At 41.4% G+C, this 24,308-nt stretch overlaps 1 protein-coding gene across 5 annotated transcripts in view; it reads left to right on the top strand.

Annotated features, from left to right (window-relative positions):
* The window catches only part of OSBPL3 (oxysterol binding protein like 3), a 175,551-nt gene extending 154,198 nt beyond the window's left edge, over positions 1 to 21,353 (top strand). For 3 of the 5 annotated variants that reach the window (XM_032401909.1, XM_032401908.1, XM_032401910.1), the window contains exons 17-23: positions 856 to 919; positions 4,343 to 4,421; positions 5,879 to 6,023; positions 8,922 to 9,066; positions 12,837 to 12,963; positions 14,194 to 14,316; positions 17,443 to 21,352. In XM_032401909.1, coding sequence (XP_032257800.1) covers positions 856 to 919; positions 4,343 to 4,421; positions 5,879 to 6,023; positions 8,922 to 9,066; positions 12,837 to 12,963; positions 14,194 to 14,316; positions 17,443 to 17,539 — 780 coding nt within the window. In that variant the 3' untranslated portion in view covers positions 17,540 to 21,352. Of the gene's footprint in view, positions 1 to 855; positions 920 to 4,342; positions 4,422 to 5,878; positions 6,024 to 8,921; positions 9,067 to 12,836; positions 12,964 to 14,193; positions 14,317 to 17,442 lie in introns of all 5 variants that reach the window. The other 2 variants (XM_032401911.1, XM_032401912.1) reach the window with 2 other exon arrangements.
* Positions 21,354 to 24,308: the final 2,955 nt, after the last annotated feature.

A 24,308-nucleotide genomic window follows, 5' to 3' on the forward strand; every position in this document is an offset into this window, starting at 1 on the left:
TCCTGACTTATAATCATGGTACGTACACTGCTCACTTGCCTCGCGTTACTGAGATAAGAGGAAACCCAGCTCAGGAGCCATTTTCTCTTTAGCTTCTTCATTAGTGAACAGAACAGAAGTAATGACCCCAGTGACAAAACTCAGGGAAATGTGCAACAGTCTCCATTACAGGGGATTCTCTTTCCGGGAACAAAATTACATATTTACTCAAGATTTTTTTATCTTGACAGAAAATGAATAAAATGTTTTTCTTAGTAGTTGACTAACATTTCTTCAATAATTGCTTGGCTCTTTTTTTATAGAAACATTATTCTTTTAAAAAAATTGTCTTAGACCAGTCTTATAGAGGATTTGAAAAGAGGCTGAGTTTTGTGATGCAGAGTTTTCAAAACAACAAAAACTGCTGAGCCAAGAATATTTTTGTGTTTCTCGGAGGTAGCATTTTAAAATATTTATTATCTGATATCTTAATTAAAACATTTGCAGGTACTTTCTCAACAGCTAATAGAGATTTTGACATGGGTAGCCAGTGTCGGATTATATGGTTTAAGAGCGGGCAGCCCTTGCTTGACCCTGCTTTTGTTTTTACATCTTTCAAAACGTGTCTCTGTCCCCAACATTTGCCTCTGGGCTGTTTTTCCTGTACTTCAAGAGGCTTCCATGCACCTGATTTCGTCTCACGCCTGACAGAATAGGAGCGCCCTCTTGAGGACCAGTTTGTTGAAGGAAAACGAAAGTTTTGATTCACTTAGACACTGCACACTGTGTTACCTCTCAAGGCAAGGGCGAAGGAATGGATTTCACGAGACACAAAAGTGAATTAAGTTTTCGTTTTCTGGCCTTTGTTCCCATCAGGTCAGCCACCATCCACCTATCTCTGCTTGTCACGCTGAGTCTGGAAATTTTGTTTTCTGGCAAGGTAATGTGCTCATATATTTGTCCTCTGTCATTTTTTGTAATGTTATAGATCTATTTTATTCAGGAACTACTGCAAGTGCTTATTAAGATCACAAGTAGGACCCTGGACTTGGGCCTTGTTGCATGGATCTGCTCCACTTGGTATTCTTGCCTCTCATCCCTGAACAATTACCGATACTTGTCTACTTCATAATTAAGGATTCAGGAGGATAATTTAGTTGTGCCTTTAAAAAAAAAAAAAATTCTTCATCTGTGTCTGGGCCACCACCATTTATTCCTGTAACTTTTTCTCTAATTCCACAGCCACTTGAAATGCCTTGTGTATTTCAAGAGACACTAAATATTTACAGGTATTTATCAGAGTCTAGACAACAGGGTTCTTTTTGCTTTTGAAAAGTTTTAATTTTATTTCTAAACAGCACGTTTTAGATTGCTGAGTTTTTTTAGTTTGGGGGTTGTTGTCTCTCTCTTCAGTTTGTATTTTGGATTTTGGAAGAGGGTGGGTTGTTCTGAAGAATAAATAAGACTGCAAATATTTTCTAAATGGATTAATTAATTTTATTAACTTATATATTTATTCAAAAGGCACAGTGTACAATTTGAGGAAAACTTGAGCATCTTGGCTTTTCAAACAATGAGCACACATCAGTTTTTAAAGCATTTTTCTCTGTTAACAGTGATGACACTTGATTTACCCCTTTGCCTTAAAAAAAAAATCTATGTAATTTAAGAGTTTTGAAAATACACTTTGTTAAAAAAAAAAAAAAAAAAAAAAGCTCCTTCCCCCACCTTAGTCCCCAGCCACCCAGTTCCTCTCTCTGGAGGCAAAATTCCAGTTTAGGTTACAAGTACCTGAGTACTTTTTCTGAATCTTTGCCATTAAAGGTTAGAATTGAAGCTTGATTAAAAAAATCTCTAACTTTCACTGAAATCCCCTGGGAATGATTCTTATAAAATCTGTAACCTTCCAATTGCTAAATGTTATTGACCCTGTAAGCACTTTATTATTATTTTTAAGTAATGGATTAGGCAACGAGAAGGACTTTCTCCAAGTAGTTTCTATGTGCTCCTTACCTTACACAACAGTTTTCTCCTCAGTCCCCTTCTTTTCTTCCTCATCAGCCTTTTTCCTGGGCAGTCCCACGTATTCCCATAGGCTCACAACTCCCAAATCTTGCTTTTTAATCCAATCTGACATTTCTCTGCCTTTTAATCATGTTGCTTAGGCCATTTACATTTATTATGATTATTAATATAGTTGGATTTAAATGTGGCCTCTTAGGATTTGTTGTCTTTTTGTTGCATCTGTTCTTTGTTTCCCTTTTTTTCTTTTTCTGCCTTCTTTTGGACTGAGTACTTTCTATCATTCCATCATATCTCCCTTGTAGACTTATTAGCTATACCTCCTTGTTTCATTTTTTAGTTATTACTTTAGGTTTTATGTTATGTATCTTTATCATAAGTCTGTCTTCAAGTAATATTATGCCACTTCACATATTGTGGACATGTTTTATTTATGTGTGTTATAAACCCGACAATACATCATTACTGCTTTTGCTTTAAACAATTATCTTTTTTTTTTGTAAAAACTTTATTGAGCTATAATTTGTATATCATACAATTCACCTAATTAAAAGGTATAATTGGATGATTTTTAGGATATTCACAAAGATGTCCAATTATCATCACAATTTAAGAACATCTTCATCACTCCAGAGGTACCTGGGTGGCTCAGTCAGTTGAGCATCTGGCTCTTGATTTTGGCTCATATCATGATCTCAGGGTCGTGGGACTGAGCCCTGCATTGGGCTCTGTGCTCAGTGTGGCATATGCTTGAGATTCTCTCTCTTCCTCTCCCTCTGCCCCTCCCCCCACTTGAGCTCAATAAATAAATAAATAAATAAATAAATAAATAAAATCTTTTTAAAAAGGACATTTTTATTATCACTCCAAAAAACAAAAAAACCAACAACAGCAACCCCTTTAGCTAATACCTACCCCTACCCCAACTTCCATCAACCTCTTCCATCCTCAGGCAATCCCTTACCTACTTTCTATCTCTATAGATTTGCCTATTCTGGATATTTTATATAAGTGGAATCATGTATATGTGGCCAGGGGCTGCCTGGTCCCAGCCCTATCACTCTCCTGGATCATGGCCATGGCCCCCTCCTGGCCTCCCTGCTTTCACATTTGCTCCCTCATGGTCTCTGTATTGTCATGCAGCAGTCAGAGGGATCACCTGTCTCTGCCATCCTTTTTCTATCCCTTTTTTAAATTCTATTTCTAGTCTCTCTTTTTTTAAGATTTTATTTATTTATTTGACAGAGAGAGAGACAGCGAGAGAGGGAACACAAGCAGGGGGAGTGGGAGAGGGAGAAGCAGGTGTCCCGCTGAGCAGGAGCCCGATGCGGGGCTCCATCCTAGGACTCTGGGATCATGACCTGAGCCCAAGGCAGACACTTAACTGACTGAGCCACCCAGGCGCCCTCTACCCTATTCTTTTTCTATTTCTCTCCCTATTGGTGCCACCATTTATGCAAGTGAGAAAAATATGAAATCATCTACAAATTCTCCCTGTCTTTCAGAATCTGCGTCTAATTTGCCAACTAGTTCTATTTCTACTTCTTTCATGGTTCTGGAATCATTCCCTTCTACTCTATCCACTACTGTCTTAGTTCACTTCATCCTCACTTATCTCTTGATCAGTTACAGCAGCCTTGTAACTTGTCATCTTGCTTCTCATCTCTTGTGCTCCTGGTCCATTCTTTGTATTACTCCCAATTGTCTTTGCAAAGTCTGTATCTAAGTGTGTTTTCTCTCTAAACAAACATCTTATTTCTCCCAGCGCATACGTACCAAACTTCTTTGCCTGGCTCCTAGAGCCCACTGTTTTTGTACTCAATCTGTCTCTCTGCTTTTCTCTCTAAACAATCCAAGACCCATAGGACAGAAGCACACCCTGTTCTCTTATACCTCTCTCCCTTTGAACAAGCTGTCTTATGCCTTCTATCCCTTTTTCTCTGCCTGGTGAACTCCTGCTTATTCTTCAAAGCCTGATCTAAGTGGCCTCTTCTAATGCTTTCCCAAGAGTGTTGGTCATTCCTGCTTCTGTGGCTCCATTTCATCTTACAGTATACTCAGTTATAACCCGTGCCTCTCTGTTTGAGCATTACTTGTTTTCACTTTTGTCTGCCTTTCATACCATGAGTCCCAAGAGAGGGACTTTATCTTATAATTTTAATTTTCCGATTCTGTTCCAGATACTCAGTTGGTACTTAGATTGAATGAAAAGTTATCCTATAATGTAATGGATTTTATTATGAAGAGATTGTTCTATATAGGGATTATTTATCCAGCCTAAGAATTCTTTGATCTGTGTAGCTCTCCTGCTAAATATGTGCTAATTGGTATTTCATTTCAGATGTGAGATGGAAAAACAAATTCTGGGGCAAATCCATGGAAATTGTTCCCATTGGCACAACCCATGTGACTCTGCCAGCGTAAGTTCTTCTGTGGTTGGGAACTGCACAGAACTTAGGGCCAAGATACAGCTTTAGGAATGGGATTCCCATTATACCCCATGGTGCTGAGTATATGGTTGGTTTTTTTTCTTTTAATTGGTTTGACAGTAAGTTCAAGTGTAGCTCATTTTGACAAGCTCACATTTTCTTTCCTTCAAATGGGAATGCTACCTGGAAACCAAAGTTCCCTGAACAGAAGCTTTTTAAAAACTCATTTTCACTTTCTAACAAAATCAAGAATGGTAGTTTTGCTTTAACATTGTTGTCCTACCTCACTGTCAAAATTCCTTTTAAGAAAAATATGATCTTGATCCTACAGGGTTTATTGATCCTCATTTATAAAGCAAAATGGCTTCGAGGGTGGCTTCTAGGGTGGGGCCAACAGGACTCGGGTGCTCACTTACTAACTGCAAATCCTTGGGCAGGTTACTTAACCTTCCTGATCACTAGTTCCCTCATCTATAAAATGGGAATAATAAACCACCTACTTTGCAGGACTGTTGTGAAGATTAAACAGGTAATATATGTAAAGCACTGAAAAAAGTACTTGGCCATGTTAAGTGTTTGCCATGTTAAGTGTTTGGTCTTATTACCATTATCCTCATAACTGTTATAGGACTCTGTAAGTAGTACCTGAATACTTACTCATCATAAAAAGGTTTAAGACATGTGTGTCTTTTTTTTTTTTTTAAGATTTTATTTATTTATTTGACAGAGAAGGAGACAGCGAGAGAGGGAACACAAGCAGGGGGAGTGGGAGTGGGAGAAGCAGGCTTCCCACAGAGCAGGGAGCCCGATGCGGGCTCGATCCCAGGGAGCAGGGAGCCCGATGCGGGGCTCGATCCCAGGACCCTGGGATCATGACCTGAGCCGAAGGCAGACACTTAACCCACTGAGCCACCCAGGCGCCCCAAGACATGTGTATCTTAAGATTTATATATAAGATAGATGTGTGTCTCTGCATATATATACATACACACGTGTATACATATGTACACATATAGATGTGTGTATTCATGTATGTGTGTGTGTAGAGAGAGCAGATTGTGAGATCACCACACCTTCCCCATTGCCTCTTCCCTTTTCTAGTCTGGTAACTTAGACAAATCACCTCTGGCTCTCAGTTTTCTCCTCTGTCAAAAGAGAGAGTGGGTTTTTCCAGGAGATCACCAGCTTCTAGTGAAATCCCTGGCAGCTTCCGGAGTGCCCGACCCTGCCCGCTGTGGCCTGCTGTGGCCCGCTGTGCCTTCATGTCTCCTCAGAGAGCGGAAGCTCACAAGGCCCAGCACGGCTTTGGCCCTCAGTCAGTGTTGGTTCCATAAATGAAGAAATGAGTAATTCATCCTGTGACTTATTTTTTTTAAATAGCTATATTTGTTTGCATTTGCTGCTGGCTCTTCTGGGAATTGTTAATGTCACTGTTTCCTCCTTTTCAGCTTCGGAGATCATTTTGAGTGGAACAAAGTGACCTCTTGCATCCATAACATCTTAAGTGGGCAGAGATGGATTGAGCACTACGGAGAGATTGTCATCAAGAACCTGAATGATGACTCTTGCCACTGCAAAGTGAATTTTATAAAGGTAACCCAGGTGGCCCCGTGAGCTCGACCCTGGAAAGGCCTTGGCAGAGCTGGGGCCCAAGGGCACAGGATATCTCAGGGAACGTCTCACCTTCCCCTTTGTGCCATCAGACAAACAACGCCAAGAGCTCCCTGGTGTCCCCCCTCCCAACCTCTCTCACCTGGATCAGGGCCATAGCCCCTCTGGCCTCTCTCGTATTCCGCTATGGTCTATCCTCAAGGCAGTAGCCAGAGGGACCCTTTTAAAACATAATTCATCATGCTACAATATGGATGAACCTTGAAGACATTATGCTCAGTGTAATAAGCCAGACATGAAAGGACAAATACTGTATGACCCCACTTGTGAGGTACCTAGAGCAGTCAGACTCATAGAGACAAAAAGTAGAATGGTGATACCAGGGGCTGGGGGGTTGGGGAATGGGAGTTGGTGTTTAATGGACACACAGTTTCAGTTTGGGAAGATGAAAAAAGTTCTGGAAATATATAATGATAATGGTTGCACAACACTGTGAATGTGCTTAATGTCACTGAATTGTATGCTTAGAAATGGTTAAAGGGGTACATTTTGTTATGTATATTTTACTAGAATTTAAAAAAAGAAAGTCATGCTGTATATCACAGAAGGCCCCCCTACAACTTCCATCTTTCCCAGTACGAAAGCCTGCCTCCTGACAATGCCCACAAGGCCCTGTGTGGTATGCGCTGCCCACCCACCCCTTATGTTCACACACGCGCACGCACACGCACACCTATGTGAACACACAAGCCTACACGTGGCTGTAGGCACACACCCCTGCCGATATGTGCGTAGGTCTGCGTGCGTGCACGCACACACCCACTCCTTTCTCTCCAGTCTCAGCTCCCACCACCCCCTCCTCCCCTTCCTTCCCCACCATCCTCTGACCACATTGGCTCTTCTCTCTCCCCCTCCTTCTGCTTGGACCCCTTTCCCCAGATCCTTCCATCATCAGCCCTGCCTTTTTAGTCACTTTCTGTCACATCCCATTTTCTTCACAGTGTTTCTTCCCACCCAGAGTTAACTTGCTCACTGTTGGTTTACTTGGGTATTTTCATTTCCTGTTCCGCATACCCTCCTCACCGTCCCTGAGTCTGGAAAAGCAAAAGCCTGATCTAATCTTGCTCACTGCTGGAGGCTGATGTGTGGAAAGGCTCATGAACATTCGTAGGGTAAATGAACAGATTGGCCAAAGGCAAAAGCATGGAATAGTCTGCTTAACTTTCCAAGTGCTTTGAGTCCCTTAGATTCCTCTTGCCCTTAAAAATTTCATGTATTTAAAATGGTCTTAAAGGAGTATTTGCATTTAATTAAGGTCAAAATCCTAAGCAGAGAGATGAGGCTCTAATTGTGGAATTTCACGCAGTACCTCTCCACACCACCTCTAGCTGCTGGGGGACATTATGGAGAGGTGGACTGGGGTCGTTCTTATATCCTATAATTCAGACTGGGATGTAGACAGATAAAAAGCTAGTAGTGTTTGGGGTGAAATAAAAATGAACCTGCCTCGAAAACTTCATGGAGTCTCTCTGCAAAAAGAAGAAAAGGCAACCTGGAGTAGGGATATATGCCCCCGTCCAGGTGAGCGCACCTGCTTCTCAGCAGCTCCCTCAAGAAAATGTGCTCGAGTCCCCTTTCTACCATCCACCTGGTACTCACACACTTAGGGCCAGAGGATCGATTTCTGTGGCTATGAGGGAGGAGGGAATTAGAACATTGGGCGTGCCCCCGGTGTTGAAAGAGAATCGGAAAGCAGATGTAGCCCTTCCCAGATGCACCACCTTCCTCTGTGGCGTCCCACCGTATTGCCAGCATTGGATTTGTCAGCATATCTGTAACAGAAAATCTGACTCCTGCTTCCGAATAAACTTAAGAGCCGAGACAGCATTTGTTTCCCTTTTCCTCCATTTTTACGTGAGTAGAGACCTCAGGTTTATGTTTCTGATGCAGCTCTGTGATGTTGCTGTCCTCTGTCCTTCCTCCCATCTTCCCCACAGACATAAAATGGGGAAACCAAACCACCAGAATATGGCCCCAAAATGCTGCTCAACTTTATTGGCTTCCAAATATGGATTCTGTTTTGGATGAAAATAGCACTAGGAGTTTTGATTTATGAAGTAATGCCTTCCATTCTTTCCTAGAGATTTTTTAGGGCAGGCAGGTAGTTGGGAGACTCGGCGGGGAAACATCCACTCTAGGGAGTTCGACCCCCCTCTGCTGGCCAGCTTGCGGTACTGTATAAAACCCACAAGGCTGAGCTGGACTGAGCTGCTCTCAGATCAGGACCAATCCACAGGGTAAATATGGGTCGCATCACGTTCCAGTGGATTGGATGAACAAATCTAGTTTGGGGGAGAAATGATGGGAGAAACAGAAAATTGGTTGCTTTACAAAGGAGCCTCCTTTATTGGTTTACAAAAGACTGTCTAGTTCCTGTCGAGAAAAAATATATATGAGTTACTTTTCTCTGAAATTGCAATAGTCAGAGCCATGGTGACATCCACAGAACAGCTATTCTGGGGGCGGAGGGGCGCGGGGGAGGGGGCTTAAGAGCCAACTGCATTACTTGGCCGATGTGTGAGACCTGAGCCTTTCCTTCTGATGTTGTATGTAACAAAAGTAGGGGGAAAAACCTGTATCTCTCACAAATGTTGATTGTTGTGTTGCAAACTATAAATAATAAAGGGTTAGATGTTAATTTTTATTAAGTAATTAAAAGTATGATTTTAAAAAAAGCCAGAACCCAGAACTGGCAAATTATATGCAATGTAGAATCATTCCTATGGTTTTTTTTTTTTTTCTTTACTTTTGTTTCTCTCTTAATATCTGTAATAAGTTGACTCCAAAGTACTAAACCGCTAACTCTCATTTGAATCCTAGGCGAAATACTGGAGCACTAATGCCCGTGAGATTGAAGGGACAGTATTTGACAAGAATGGAAAAGCGGTGCATCGGCTCTTTGGGAAATGGCACGAAAGCATCTACTGCGGTGGCTCCTCTTCGTCCACTTGTGTCTGGAGAGCGAGTCAGTACCCCGGTTAATCAGTCTCGGGCCAGGGGTCGGGGGGCATGGCCAGAGGAACTGCGGGTGGGCTGGCATCAATGTCCGCCATCCAGGGTCTCCAGCCTCTACCAGCTTTGAACTCTGTTCGAGCCACCAGCCCCTCTTTCATTCACCAGGCCTATCTCAAACTCATCCTCATGCTTATCACCAACACCTCAGGTGGTCTGCTAGGTCCTGGCTTCTTCATCCCAGAACAAAGCCATTGCTCATCCACGGTTACTCTGTCCGAGGAGGTCTTTCGGGCTACACACATCACCCCTGTGCCTCTCCTGGGCGCTGAGAAGCAGTGGCAGTGAAGTACAAGAGGTCATTCTAGAGTAAGAATGAATAAAGAGAAAACTGTTACTAGACAAGTAGAGTGACCTGGGGCTTCTATAAAGTTAGGGGTCTCCCAGATTCACCCAATACCATTAGCCACTCTGATCTCTCCTGTAATTCTAGAAAATACTGAGCCCTTGAAGCAGCTATGGGGAGGCTAGGGAAGCCAAACCTTCATAACATGTCCCCCAAAACATTTTAAGACTTTTGTCCATCTTCTAATCTGATAAGTATATTTCCAAGTCTTGGCCATATGATTGTTCTGAGATACCACCATTAGTATGCTTTAGGCTGATCAAAATAAGACAAAAAAACCATTCTAATAGTAACTTAAACCATTAGGATGTGTGCTATTACTTAACAAGTAAGGGGTTGGATGGCCCCACAGTTGTTATACAGGCAACGTTACCTTTGTCAAGAGCACAGACCACTGACGACACAATCCTCCAGTCCCAATATGGCAGTGATGTGTCCCCTCATGGATGTAAAACATTTATCATGATTCAATATCATATCCCCATGTGACAGGTCACTAAGCAGGAGAGAAGCGAGAACAAAAGAGTTGTCTTCTCTTGTGTCTCTCTTTTTTTCAGGAAATTTTTACTAGGATTCCCCAGCAAATGTATCATTAAGTCTTGTCAGCCTCAAGTGGGTCCAAACCCATCCTTGAGCCACTCAGGGGCAACTGGGTAGACAGAAGAGATTCAGATGGGCTTAGATTCACCCCCAAGGGAGGACACAATGCCACATGAACAGATCAGTTTCCCATTAGCAAATAAGAAAGGGAAATAACTGTAGGGTAAGCAACCAACAGTGTCTCTTTCGCTGGGTAGCAACCATATATGGTCACACGGGTGGCCATGAAGCCAGCATGAATTGGCACCAGTGGCCACCTTCCAAGCTTTAGAAGTTCAGAGAGACACTCACTGTCCTTTGCTTAAAGTATGTATCAGAGATGAAAATTGCCTTCCTCTTTGGGATGTTATAGTAGCACCTTGACAAAGCACACGGTGGGTGTGAGCTGTTATGCTTGTTGTTGTTGCTCACTGACTTTGTGTTTCTGCCTTGGCCATGAGCATCTCTGGCCCATCTTCAAGAAGAACCACTGTCTTTACTCCGGTGGTTGGGAGACTGGGCTGGATTTTTGAAGGCACAGTAGGAAGCTTTGCTACGATTTTCATGACTAGGATACATGGAGGATTAGAGTTAAAATTAGACAGAAAGGACTCCTGAAGCTTGGAAAACTGGGTTTGCAGAATAGTTCATGGAAAGTGTTTGTATTTGTACATGAGAGTAACTCCTGCTAGGCTAGGAGTGGATTTTATTAGCCTGCATTTGGTTTACTCAATATGTAAACTTGGTATTTTTAGCTTGATTTTTAGTTGGGATTCAAGTTAGAGCAATACACTTGGATTAGACCACTTGGGCTGCTATAAAAAATACCACAGATCGGGTGATTTAAACAACAGAAATGTGTTTTCTTACAGTTCTAGAGGCTGGGAAATCAAAGACCAAGGTGCTGGCAAATTTGGGTTCTGGTGAGAGCGTGTTCTTGGCTTGCAGTCAGCCGCTAGATCAGGGCTGCACCCGTTCGACCTTATTTAACCTCAATTCCTTTCTTAGGCTCCTTCTCCAAATACAGCCATACGAAGGGGTAGGGCTTCAACATATGAATTTTGGAAAGATACAAACATTCAGCCCATGACACTGCCCCTGGCCCCCGCAAACCACACCCTTCTTACATGTAAAATATTTATTCCATCCTAACAGCCCCCTAAATCTTAACTCGTTCCAGCATCAACTCTAAAGTCTAAAATCCAAAGTCTCAGCTAAATATCATCTAAATCAGGTTATGGGTAAGACTTGAGGTATAATTCATCTTCTCCGCTGTGAACCCGTGAAGCCAAAATGTGCTTCTAAATACAATGGCAGGACACACGTAGGATAATTCCCATTCCAAAAAGGAGAAATAGGAAAGAAGAAAGGGGTGATGGCTACCAGATAAGTCCAAAACCCAGTAAGAAAAATGCCATTAGGGGTGCCTGGGTGGCTCAGTCGGTTAAGCGTCTGCCTTCGGCTCAGGTTATGATCTCAGGGTCCTGGGATCGAGCCCCGCATCGGGCTCCCTGCTCGGCAGGAAGCCTGCTTCTCCCTCTCCCACTCCTCTTGCTTGTGTTCCCTCTCTCGCTGTCTCTCTCTGTCAAATAAATAAATAAAATCTTTAAAAAAAAAAAAAGAAAAATGCCATTAGATCCTAAGACAGCAGATGATAATTTTTGGCTCAATGCCCCGCCCTCTGGATCCGCTGGGGCAGTGGCCCTGCTCCCAAGGCCCCCAAGGCTCTGGGTGGTGGCAGCACAGCAGGTCAAAACTGCAGCAGTGACCCCACCCTTTGAAAGGTGGAGGCAGCCTCCCGCCCCCGCCCCTGGCCTGTGTAGTCTGGGCCTGTGGTGGGAAGGGCAGCCCTGATGATCTCTGAATCACCTTCACTCGTTCTTCCCTTTACTTGAATGATAACAACATGTTCGCAGCTGGAGAGCTGGATGGTCCCATCCTGTAGAATGGCAGTAGTCCAACAGCCTTACTTCATTCGGTCCCATTTTCTCTGTCCCCTTCACATCAGGCAGCATTTCTGCTGGTATAATCCCATGTTTACTCCTGGCTTCAGCTGAACTAGATTTAAATTTAAATATGTAAGATTTGGAGGGACAAGCGTTGGTTAAAAAGAAGGGCAGGCATGGAAGAAAAGAATAACCTTGACCACTTGCTATGGGTTCCACACTACTCTAGGAACTAGGCAGAGTTCCAGGAGGATTTGACATCTCTTAAATGAAAAATGGATTCTCCAGAGTGAGAGTCTTGTTCGTCCGGAAAAAATGGACCCAGAGTTCTTTTTAACGTGTTTATTTTTTTTTTTTTAAGATTTTATTTATTTGACAGAGACACAGCGAGAGAGGGAACACAAGCAGGGAGAGTGGGAGAGGGAGAAGCAGGCTTCCCGCAGAGCAGGGAGCCCGATGCGGGGCTCGATCCCAGGACACTGGGATCATGACCTGAGCCGAAGGCAGACGCTTAATGACTGAGCCCCCCAGGCACCCCTTAACGTGTTTGTTTTTGTAACAAATTATTTTTATAGCTTACACAGTATAAAAACTAAATGGCATTACATGAATTCCCTATATGGCCACACAAAAGAGGTCTGATCCTTGTAGGTAGAAGAAAACTTCTAGAGAAAAAGATTTATAGAGGAACATTCACCACCAGTTTGTTAGCCAGAATACTTTACTAGAAATGGGAGGATTTAGAGCTGAGAGAGAAAAATTATAGCTGATCTGAGATGAAAAAGGTGAAGGAATTAAAATGTAATGTAAATGGAAGGCAAGTTAGAGATGAATGATTTCTTTTTCTTTTAGATCCCATGCCAAAGGGCTATGAGCAATATTATGGCTTCACACAGTTTGCCCTGGAATTAAATGAAATGGACCCATTGTCAAAGTCTTTATTACCACCTACTGACACTCGATTTAGACCAGACCAAAGGTAAGCACTTTTTAAAAGATCTTTATCTCCAGAGATGTAAAACTCCTTATGAAAAGTCTTACTAACAACTCCCAGACCACCAGAGGTGCCCAAGAGAGACAGTGTCATCAGGAGTAGAGGCCTCGGGGGCCTTGCAGCAATCATGTCCTGGAAGGAAGGGAGCCCAGCTTAATTCTACGTGTGGCCTGACCTTTATTCATCAGTAGAGCCTTATTTCTATCGAAATATCCGGAAAAGTATTTATTTTTAAGAGTTTTATTGCATCCAGTAATACAGAACTTATTGTGTATCTGAAAGAGTGAAAAGCACCCAGCTCCCTTACCCCTCAGATTTAAATTATTTTGGTGCATAAAAATCTAACTTCTGATCCTACGTAATAAGCTGTGTAAACTTTCTTAGTCCCGGTTTCCTATTCTGTAAAATGGACATAATTATCTCTGCCCTTGGACCTAATTTAAGACTCCAAACCCAGAAAGGAAAAAAAATATACATATATTTGACTTTATTTAAGGAAAAAAAACCCTTCTTCATGGCAAAGTAAAAAAATATATATAATACATTTATATATATTTTTATATTTTTAATATATTTTTTATATTTTTGTGTGTGTGTGTATGTGTATATATACATATGTGTATACATACACATATACATAAGTATATATATACATATATATACATACCCAGAATTAAATAGATAAATGACAAACTAAGAAATCTATATTTGCAACTCATTTCATGAATTGGTTCCAGAAATCAAGATGAACTCATTAAAAAAATGGACATAGGAAAATGAACTGTTCACAAAATAGGAACTGCAGCTCTCTCATAAACATATGAAAAGATGCTCAGTCTCACTGAAAGAAATGCATATGTTTAAAAACATGTTGACATACCAGTTCTTCACCTACCAGCCAGCAAAGATTCAACAGTCTGATGTGTTCTGAGGCTCCCGGGAAAGGGCGCGGTGAGGAAGCAGGTGGGATGAGAGATGGGGACGAAAGGGACAAATTCCTTTTTATAGATACAATTTTTTGAACCACGTATGTATCACCAATTCCACAAAGAATATCTTCCCTAAGTACCGCAAAATACCATTTTTAGGGTTGGAGAGGGTTCTTATGGATAGGGAAGCATATTGAATCTCCAGTTCTAGACACAATTCGAGTAGTCACAATGACAGTATTTTCTTGGAATTTGTGTTCCGTTATTTTCCCCCTCACTGCCCCAGGTTCCTCGAAGAAGGGAACATAGAAGAGGCTGAAATACAAAAGCAGAGGATCGAACAGCTGCAGAGAGAAAGGCGGCGGGTCTTAGAAGAAAACTGCGTGGAGCACCAGCCCCGGTTTTTCAGGTGCGCGCGCCCATCACGCGGGTCCTGGGCTGACAGGGACTGGCGACACCTGAGGCTTCTGGACGAAGGGAGGGGACGCCCCCATCCCCTCCCCAAATGCGAGCGTTCTTGGCGTCTCTCTTGCTCCGGAGTGCTAAAACCTCTCCTCTGGAAAAATGGCACGTGCAAGGGGTCTAATGCTTGGTTTGCAGAAGTTCCAGAACACTTCAGTTTGGATGTGGAACATTTACTATTCATTTTAAAATAACTTGCCATTCAAGGTCTTGTTAAAAGTAGAGTAAGGATTTAGAAGGGGCATCAGAGACCATCGGCGCTCCACCCCCTTTCATAGTAACTGAGAAGAAATCTACCGAAGGCCCCAGTGAAATGTCCTGGACTGGGGCCTGGCCCTCCTGCCTACACGCCAGGGCTCTGTACGGTTTGGGGGGCTTTTTTGTTTGTTCCTTAAAAAAATAAATAAACAAATGAGGCCCACAGAGGAAAGCAGCCGATTCTTGCCCTGCCGGTTCCACCCCTCTCTTACTTTTCAGAGCAGCCAGAGCTTTGTTGTTTGGGGTTTTTTTTTGTTTTTGGTTGTCATTGTGTTTTAATGGACCACAGGAATTAGCTCCTTATCTTGCAGCAGCAGCAATAAAGTATGTATTCCAAAACGGCAAAATAGCAACAAGTGATGTTTATCCCCAAAATATAATGCTTTTTTCCCCTAGAGTCATTGTGGATTTTGTCAGGTCCCTTCTGATCATTTCCACAAACTCCGGTTACACGCAAATGAAGATTATTCAACTGGCCAGAGTTTCATCCCCAAATACTCATAACTTTGTTTAAATATTCTATTTATTTTTATTTTTCTATTTATATTCAATGAGCCAACATATAGTACATCATTAACTTTTGATACAGTGTTCAATGATTCATTGGTTGTGTTTAAATATTTTAAAAACAAGACACCTTAAACTATTTTTTTAAAAGGCAAGAGATAGATAAATGGATAGATGAACAGACTGATCCGTTGATTTACTGATCAATTGATAGACATACACATATACCCTTAAGTAGGCCAATTCTTTTTTTTTCTTTCATAGATCATCTAGTGTCATTTTTAAACAAGGGAAATTAGATTTATAAAGATGTTCACTGCAGTATTTTTTAGGATCATTAAAACTTGCGGGTAACTAAGCTGTCTCAAGAACTAGGGAGAGAGATTCATCAATTCGACCTAATGTGAAAGCATCAAAAATGACTTCACAAAGTCTGTGGGGCTCTATGGAAAAGGAATTGACATTTAAATACAAACTTAAAAACATTAGGTAGGCTGTTGTGGCAGCCGTCTAGAATGGAATGGAAAAGGACCAAACACGGCTACAGCCAGGTGGCCTTAGCTATTTTTCCTCTGGATTGTCTGTGAAATTATCAGAGTATCGGATGGGGCAAAGAGCTGGAGAAAAGGCAAGAATCCTCAGCAGTAGTGGTCCTGGCAGAGAGGTGACCGAGAGGCCCGTCAGCAGGAATTCCAAGTGGAAACTAGAGTTGGGACAGAGCCGGGCTCCTCTGGGTCATAGTAAAGTGTCTGATAGGCAGACCGGCTCCTTTTAGACACATCCCTTTATTAGAAGAGGGAAACCAGTGTGACAAAAATCTGTGTCCCTGAGAGCATGGGAAAACAGGCACTGTCCGCTTTTGCTTCTAAAACATGAAATATCAGACAAAATTACAAATGAATGCGCTCTTTGACATCGCAGTTCTGCTTACAGGAATTTTTAACGTAACTATACTCACGTGCATACAAAATTACATATGGGTATATGTCTATCATATTATTATTAACATATGTCTCTGATAGCTAGAGATTAAAAACAATCTCCTAAAGGCTCACCAGTAAGGTACCTGTTAAATTGTGGTCCATTTCTACAATGGAATATCATGCAACTGTTTAAAAAGAAATCAGGATTCCCTACTGCCAGAGTCACCAAACTTGTCCTATAAAAGACAAATGGTAAATATTGTTAGCTCTGCAGGCTGTAAGGTCTTAGTGGTAATTACCCAAGCCCACTGTGCAACATAACGGCAGCCATAGACAATAGTGAAGCGAATGGGCATGGTGGTGTTCCAGTAAAAAGGGATTAAGGTTAAAGGGGGATCTACCTATAAATAAGTCACAGAGATGAACAACACAGCACAGGGAATGTAGTCAATAATATTATAATAATGTATGGTGGCAGATGGTGACTACACTTACTGTGGTGACCACTGATATAATGACATATATAGAACTGTTGAATCAATATGTTGTATACCTAAAACTAATATAACATTGTATGTTAATTATACTTCAATTAAAAAAACACAATAATACGAAGATAGGCAGAAGGCTGGATGTGGCCCTTGGGCTATAGTTTGCTGACCTTATTGTGACAGTGGAAAATGATCTCCAGTAGATATTGTTATGTCAAAAACTCAAGGGGTAGGACGCCATACAGGGCTGTCATTGTGTAAAAAATGGGAGAGGGGTGGAGTGTGGATGTATATGCATGCATGCTCATACATGCATGAAATTTCTCTGAAAGAGTGAAGCTTCTAAGATCGTTGCCTCTGAAGAAAAAGGACTGGAGTCTGGGAGATAGGAATAGAAAGAAGACTTTTACTATCCACGCTTTTGGACCTTTTGAATTTTTATTTATTTAATATATTATCTATTCAAAGAATAGTGAACCAAGGCTATTCTCTCCTGACTCTTATGTCTTCCAATTCCTTCTGTTTTTAATGCTAACTTATAACTTGATATGAACAACCTGGTTGATTTGTAGCTTTTACATAGTCACACCCAAGGTGGTGGCTGTCATCCCAGCCATGTTTTATGTATGACAGACTCTTCCCTTATCCATGCTTCTCTCAGAAGCACCATTTTTCGCAGCCTCTAAGTTTGAGAAGCCGAAGTCAGAAGTAACAAAATTGTTTCTGGGCTTCCTGTTCCCTCACAGTCCCCGTATGAGACTGTCAGGGATATTGTATATGCACGTGGAATGACAGCCAGGCCCAGGGTGGGGGGGGAAGAAAAGAGGGAAAGGGAAAGAGGGGATATGACAGTATTTTCAATAGCCTTAAAGAAATTCTTTTTATCTTTCACAGGAAATCCAATGATGACTCCTGGGTGAGCAACGGCACCTATTTGGAACTTAGAAAAGATCTTGGTTTTTCCAAACTGGACCATCCTGTCTTATGGTGAAAAAGGAAAGAAGAATGATACACCCTTCTACTTCTCCTGTGTTTGCTTTCCGAAGCCACACACCTGTGTCTGTGTATTTAAAAGAAATTACTTAGAATGATCACCTGTGCTTAGCTTAGCATTGTAAGTATTTATGTATTTTCTTCAGTAGGTTTCTTTACAATTTCAAATGTTATCACGATTGTTTATATGAACGTAGAACACCTTGATATTTCATTTTATATATAAAGTATTTAATAAAAATGAAAGATTGAATGTTAACGTGTGGGTTAAAAAAGAAGCTTTAACACTAATTTTCCAAAGGTTAGGAAAATTCAAATTAAATTTATGCCTTATAAAATTGTGTTGGAGAAAAAAATTTATCTCTCCCAGGTGCATTAAGAAATACGGATACCCAGGGTTACTCACTCATGCATAAGCTACCCAGGTTTAATTTGGTAGCTCAGATATCTTTTTGCCTCCGACAGCTCTTGAATTGCTCATACAGAACAATTCTGCTGGTGCTGGAGTCTGAAGAATATTTGCATTTGCATTTTGGTGGTTGGGAGGATGGTATAAGATTAGTGGAATGTGTGTTTTTCTATCAGATAGATATGGCACCTTCCTGAAGAGGAGAAAGCATTTGAGCTCATCCCTCCCTAGAGGAGTATTGCCTTATGTGCAAAAGTGTACCCTGTTACGCAGAGAAATTGTCATCAGTCTGAGAAATTCCCATTAATTAAATGCTATAGGGGCATCCCAGAGACACAGTAGGAGATTTCTCCTTAGTGAGAACGAAACTCTTGACAAGTTAAACTGTTTTTCGCATCTCACTCCCACCCCCAGTTTCCCCACACTTTACCACAGCTCTGTTGAGTATGGAATGTTCCAGTTTAGTCTAAAACGTACAGTGCATTCCACACAACAGTTTGACTTTCTAAAAGTTTAGCAAAATAACTGATTATTTTAAATAACTCAACAAGTTTTTCTTAAATACTGTTTTGGTGTTTTCTACCTCTTAATAACACCATATTTTAGATCTTGTATAAAAAGTTTGACCATCTGCCTTATAGACAAATGTAGAGAATTGATGTTCTTCCTTTGTGTTGTGTTCTGATAAAGCTTTGTCTTATCTCTTTCCTATACTTCTTACTCATTTCACTCTTGTGAGTTTTGCAGCAGTCTTAAATAATACAGATTATAACTACTAAAAGGGGAAACTTTGTCATTTTAAATGTTAAAGTACAATAATACAATTTGTGCAGTAGTTGAAGTGTGTTATCAAAGCAATGCCAACTTCTGCCCAGATTACATTAAAACCAAAGCCTAATTTTTAAGCCTTTTACTCTAATGTCCATAATAATCCTATGGAATATCAAGTATAATGGTGTAGTAAAAAGATTTCTCCAGAAAACACTTACGGGTATTTAAAACATTTCAGAGCATGTAGAATTCTATGAATGAAAAGTAGAATAATAACGGTAAAAAAGAATGCATGATTTTTTCAGTGTCACACCAAATAACCAAGTAGTTGGACAGCATTGCATTTTCAAAATGGAGAGTTTTAAAGTGGGTCAGTAGCCTTTTGGAATCTGCAAGTGATTAGCATTTAAAAACAATACATGGCTCATTAAATATTACATTCATTCCTTCCAAATCAAGAAGTCAAGATGAATACAATGTGAATATCATTTCCATTTCTAAGCAGTTTCGATGACACAATCAAATTCTTTGGTATATGTGCTTTGTTCTTTTCTTTTCAAGCATGTATCCAAATTCTCCTCACAGACAGGAAAAAGCAGGCTGTAGATTTAAGGATACTCAAGGGAAAACCAAATCTAGTTTTCAAATTATGAAGGAAAATGTAGACTTTTAGCAATACTGACTACTAAATAGGCCTCCTCTAGAAGCTGGCTCCAAAAAGACAAACAAACAAACAAACAAACAAAAACCTAGCACAACAAAAACAAGACATACAGCCTGAATGGATGTAGCTCTGTCATACAGTATCTGGAAATTTTTTAATTGTCTCACTGCTGTTATTTCAATTGACTTTATGCTTTATTTTGGAATCACAAGGATAAATGGACCAAATACCACCATTGTAGTCATCTTATTTGAGATGGAAGTGGTGATAAATTAGAATATGATACGGAACTATATGCAAATTTAAAAAGCTACGAATCAGTACCAGCCCTATAAAGGGCGTTTCTGAAATTTGAACAGCTTAGTGATGCATCCTGTTATTATAGTCTTAAAACTACCTTGAGGGGGAAATGGCTTCTTTCTTCCTTCAGTCCCTATCCTCAATAGCACCTTCCCATCTCATTTGTATTTCTGGGGCATTTTCTACTTTTAAGACAAAGAAAACCGAAACGTGGCATTCTTTGGGAAGAATGGAGGTAGAGTTTAACTTTCTGGACTTTGAAAACCCCAATTCAATCATTGCAATCACTACACCATCTGAGATACATGCTTAAACCTCCCTTTTCTTCCTGATTATTCCATCCCAAATTGATGGCGAATTAACATATATATTCTTGGAAACGGGACTGTGGGCAGTCGACTACCTTGTACTTCATATGTGCCCGTGGCCTCTATCGATTACCCCAAGCTGCAGATCATTCTGGAAGAGTCCAGCAGCCTCCTGCGTAGCCTGGCAGCAGATCCCTTCCAGCTGCAGGCGCCAGAGCCTCGGCTTGTATTTCCCGGAGTCACGTGTAATCATCAGAATCCCACCGCGACTCTCCCTGCTTTTCACCTCCCAGAAGTCAGGCTGCTTCCGGGACTAACTAAACAGCCAGAGTGCACTTTAGGCCAACAGTCCAATCCTCCATCAAGTCCCTAGAGTGCCCCAATAGCCCACAGTCTTTGTGTGCTTCCTGTGGGGCTCTCTGGAAGAGAAAAATATACAAGCTAAAAAAAAAAAAAAAAAAAAAAAATCTCTTCATGTTTACTTCATTTGAACTGCTGCTTTTCTCATATTCTACCTTTAATTACTTCCAGTAAATCACTTGCTTGGGCTTCAAGGACTGTCCCTCATCTGTAATTTTCCAGATTTATGATGAGTGGTCTTGTTCTACTATAAACAGTGTCCACCCTAAAAGAAAAAGAATAAAGTTTTTATTTGGCTATTGAACCTTGTTGTAGGCCTACCACATAGTCCATGAGTTAGTTATATTATGCCCTCAAGCTATCATAGAATTTTCTCCGGCCTTTTAGTTACGAATAGGAGCAATAAAGTTGTTCTTATGATGTTAGGAATAATAGTTCCAATGTATTGGCATAATTCATTTGAATGTCTTTCATTTTGATATTAACATTGGCATAAATCTATTTTTGCTACCAGATGATAGCTATTTTCATGCGCTCAACTTCCCTCTGCGTTGTATAAATCTGTTACTTGGTGTTAGTCTTTATTTTTCTGTGTTGGAAATATTTATCACAAGAGTATCTGTAAATCATGACAGAAAATGCAAACCATTTTCTGAGACTTTTGTTTTGGGTTATGCAATGATAAGTTGCTAATGATGATTTTATCTTCCTCCATTACCCTCAGAGGATACTTTTTTTTTTAGAAAAAAAAAAGGATACCTGTTAATCTTCTATCTAGCTGTGTGTAAGATTATTTTCTGTTTAAATCCCACCCTTCCGCCTATATACCCCATTCTCCCCAAAAAGTTCATACTCATTTGTTTATCCCCCTCATGTAGCTAGTTGACGGTGAATAAACAACATGGAAAAAGGGCCGCCTTTGTCTTTGTTTTTCCAGGTTAATGGGTATTAGTGGCTGCTGAAGGGGAACAAGACGCTAAGCTAGGCTCTTTTGAGGAAGAAACATGCCTGGTTATCTAAAGTGATAGAGATTTGAAATAAGAATACCCTGGGACATAAACTGGGAAACCATAAAGTTGCCATACTACAAATGTAGGTCCCTCAGCCCTTAGGAGGGGGACCTGAGGCAGCTGGAGCCCCAGACAGCCCCCAAGGAGCGCCCTGTGTTTACCCCAGCAGACTATGGAAAGAGGTTGTTCTGTGTGCCCCAACACGAAAAAGGAAAACGCTGACTGCTCATACCAATTTAATGGCCCTTATGAATGACTGACTCATCTCCTCCTCCCATATGCAAGTTGTGTCCTTTGCAATGCCAGGAACATTCTTAGCCTTCACTAAAGACCCACCCGATTCATTGACATATTTATCATGGTACACGAGACAGTGGATCACAGAATTATGTGCATAAACTCACATCTCTGTATTCCTAAAAGCACTTAAAGAGACAACCAAAAACAATTTATGAAACTTGATTGGATCCTGGCTTAAAAGAAAAGAAAAATAAGGTATAAAAGACATTTTGAAGATAATCAGTGAAATTTGCATGGAAACATAATGAAATTCTTGCCAATTTTCAAATATGTGTTGTTGATATTGCCTGTTGATCTGAATCAAATCTGTCATCAGAGGGGGGCCATTTTCCAACATTATTCAAAATAGGGTTATGAACACTAAAGAAAATCTTAACAAGCAACCTCAGAATATTTTAACATGTTAGCCATTGCTGAAATAGGTCTTAAAGCATCCTAAGGTGTCAGCTCTGAGGAGGCAATCAAATCTGGAGGTACGGGTTCCAGGCCATTGGTTTACAAACTTAGTCATACAATTTTCTACCAGCACTAACATGCTTGATGGCCATGAGTAACCCGCAAATCAGGACATCACCGTCCTCCTCCACACCCAGACAAGGGTTTCTTTTCATGGACTTAGTAGTTGGGGTCCCTGCAGGAAACCGAATCTAACTCCGGTAGTTCAAGAGAGGAAAATGAAGGGACTACTTGCGGGCTTCTAGCAGGTTGAAGGCATATTATTAACAGCAGGAAGTTGTTACCACCACCCAGAAGTAGCTGGAGCTTCAAAGAGGGGAAGGGCCATCGGCAGCTGGAGTGGAGGGACATTTGGCCTCTGCTAGAAAATCCAGCCCAGAGGAAGTTAGAACTATCCCAATCTCTGTCTCCTCTGGCCGCCATCCTGGTGGCCGAACCCATGAAGCCCAGAACTAACAGCTCAGCCCCCAGAGCAGGGCAGCCGGGGCGGGGGCGGGGGTGGGGGGACTCCGCAAACAGAAGAACAAGCACCTGGATCTTATATTGACTGGGGGCGTTCACGTCTGGGCTTTGAGAGGAATCTTCAGTAAGTAAATAGGCTTAAGAGCCTTTTTTTTTTTTTTTTCTGAGAGGATAGAATTTGTTAAATTATTTTGGCTCCTAGTTATTTTACCAAGGATGAATTGTAATTAACTGTGCTTTAAAAAAAAAACAACAAACTCTGGTTCTCTGTGATATGGTTGTTGTCAAATTTTTGATGAGCTAAGGGCAGCCTCTCTTCTTTATTAAATGCCATAATTTAAACAGATACCAGACTAGGAAAGATCGATCAACTTCAGCAGTGATTCTCAAATTTGGATAATGTGCTGGTGGGGGTGATTTTATACACAAACACACACACACACTTCCCAGACAGCCCCACATACTCTGTTCACCAGCATTTGCTCACCACTGAGCTGAGACACCACCTTCTGATTTGATGATTGTTCTAGGTCTTTAAAAGTAGCATGTTGGTAACAACTATGTTTCTTTTCATGAAATGTTATATATTGCTTTTGTACATCTTGGAAATGTCAAGATAAGGGCCTTGTCACCTTTTTCTCCTGTGACGCCTCATGGGTACTTTAAAAGGGGTTTGCACACAGAGAGCAGTCAGCAGCTGCCGGGATGGATTCTTTGAAAACATTTGCCCAGCCAGGAGTGGTCCCAGACACTGGGACTACACAGTCCTCCACCTTGAGGAGTTTCCGGTCTGGTGGGGAGCCAGTAGGTTGGTCAACGACCAGTGTGGTAAGAAGGCTCTATACAGAGGACACCCATGTGCTGAGGGGAGGGGTGATGGGGCCTCACAGATGTGCGCTGAAAGGAGGGACAGACCTCAGACAGTGAAGAGAACAAGAGGGCTTGGCAACAGGGAAGGCTAAGGCTGGGGGGTGGGGGGGTCGTGCCACGTATGACCCACAGTTCCTCTCCAAGCCAGTGAAGCTACAACACTGCTTCCCAGCTAACATCACAGTGAAATTTTTGATGTGTCACAATAGCTGGGGTTTCCTCCGCCTGGAGCCAGGAGGTAAAGGGTGGGGAGTCCTAGCAGACAGCACTGAAGGGACTGAAGAAGACCATCCCCATTTAACAGATGAGTTCACCGAGGACCAGAAGTTATGCAACTTGACCCAACTTTCATGACTAGTCAGTAGCAGTCTGGGGACATACTGCTGACTTGTCCAAATCTAGCTCCTTCTGCTACAGAATGAGATGCAAACAATGTGACCCCAACACACTTGTCCCTTCTCAAGTGTTAAGAACTTGTTTTCCAAAGGTTTCATCAGGTCTTTGAAGCTGACACAGGCAGTTCAAGGACGGGAAAGAACCGTGGGATGGGCCTTGGGAAACCTAATTCTAGTTAGTGGTGAGACCGTAGGTAAGTCACTTACCCTCTACAAATCTCATTTAGCCCCAACAGCAGATGGACAGATTATCCTTAAGTTTCTCTCTATGCTGCCGCTTTGTGATCTCAAGAATAGGTGGAAATGTTCTTCGGTCGATCAACAAATATTCATGAGCACCAGGCATGTGCCAGACACTGTCCCTGCTCTCACGGAGCTTACCTACAAATTGCAGAATCTGCTTTAAAGTATTCTTTTCTATTTTATCCTGAAAGTGGGAATTATTTGGCCACATGGAAGAAT

Source organism: Phoca vitulina, unplaced genomic scaffold, assembly GCF_004348235.1.
Source record: "Phoca vitulina isolate PV1807 unplaced genomic scaffold, GSC_HSeal_1.0 scaffold4, whole genome shotgun sequence".
Classification (NCBI taxonomy): domain Eukaryota; kingdom Metazoa; phylum Chordata; class Mammalia; order Carnivora; family Phocidae; genus Phoca; species Phoca vitulina.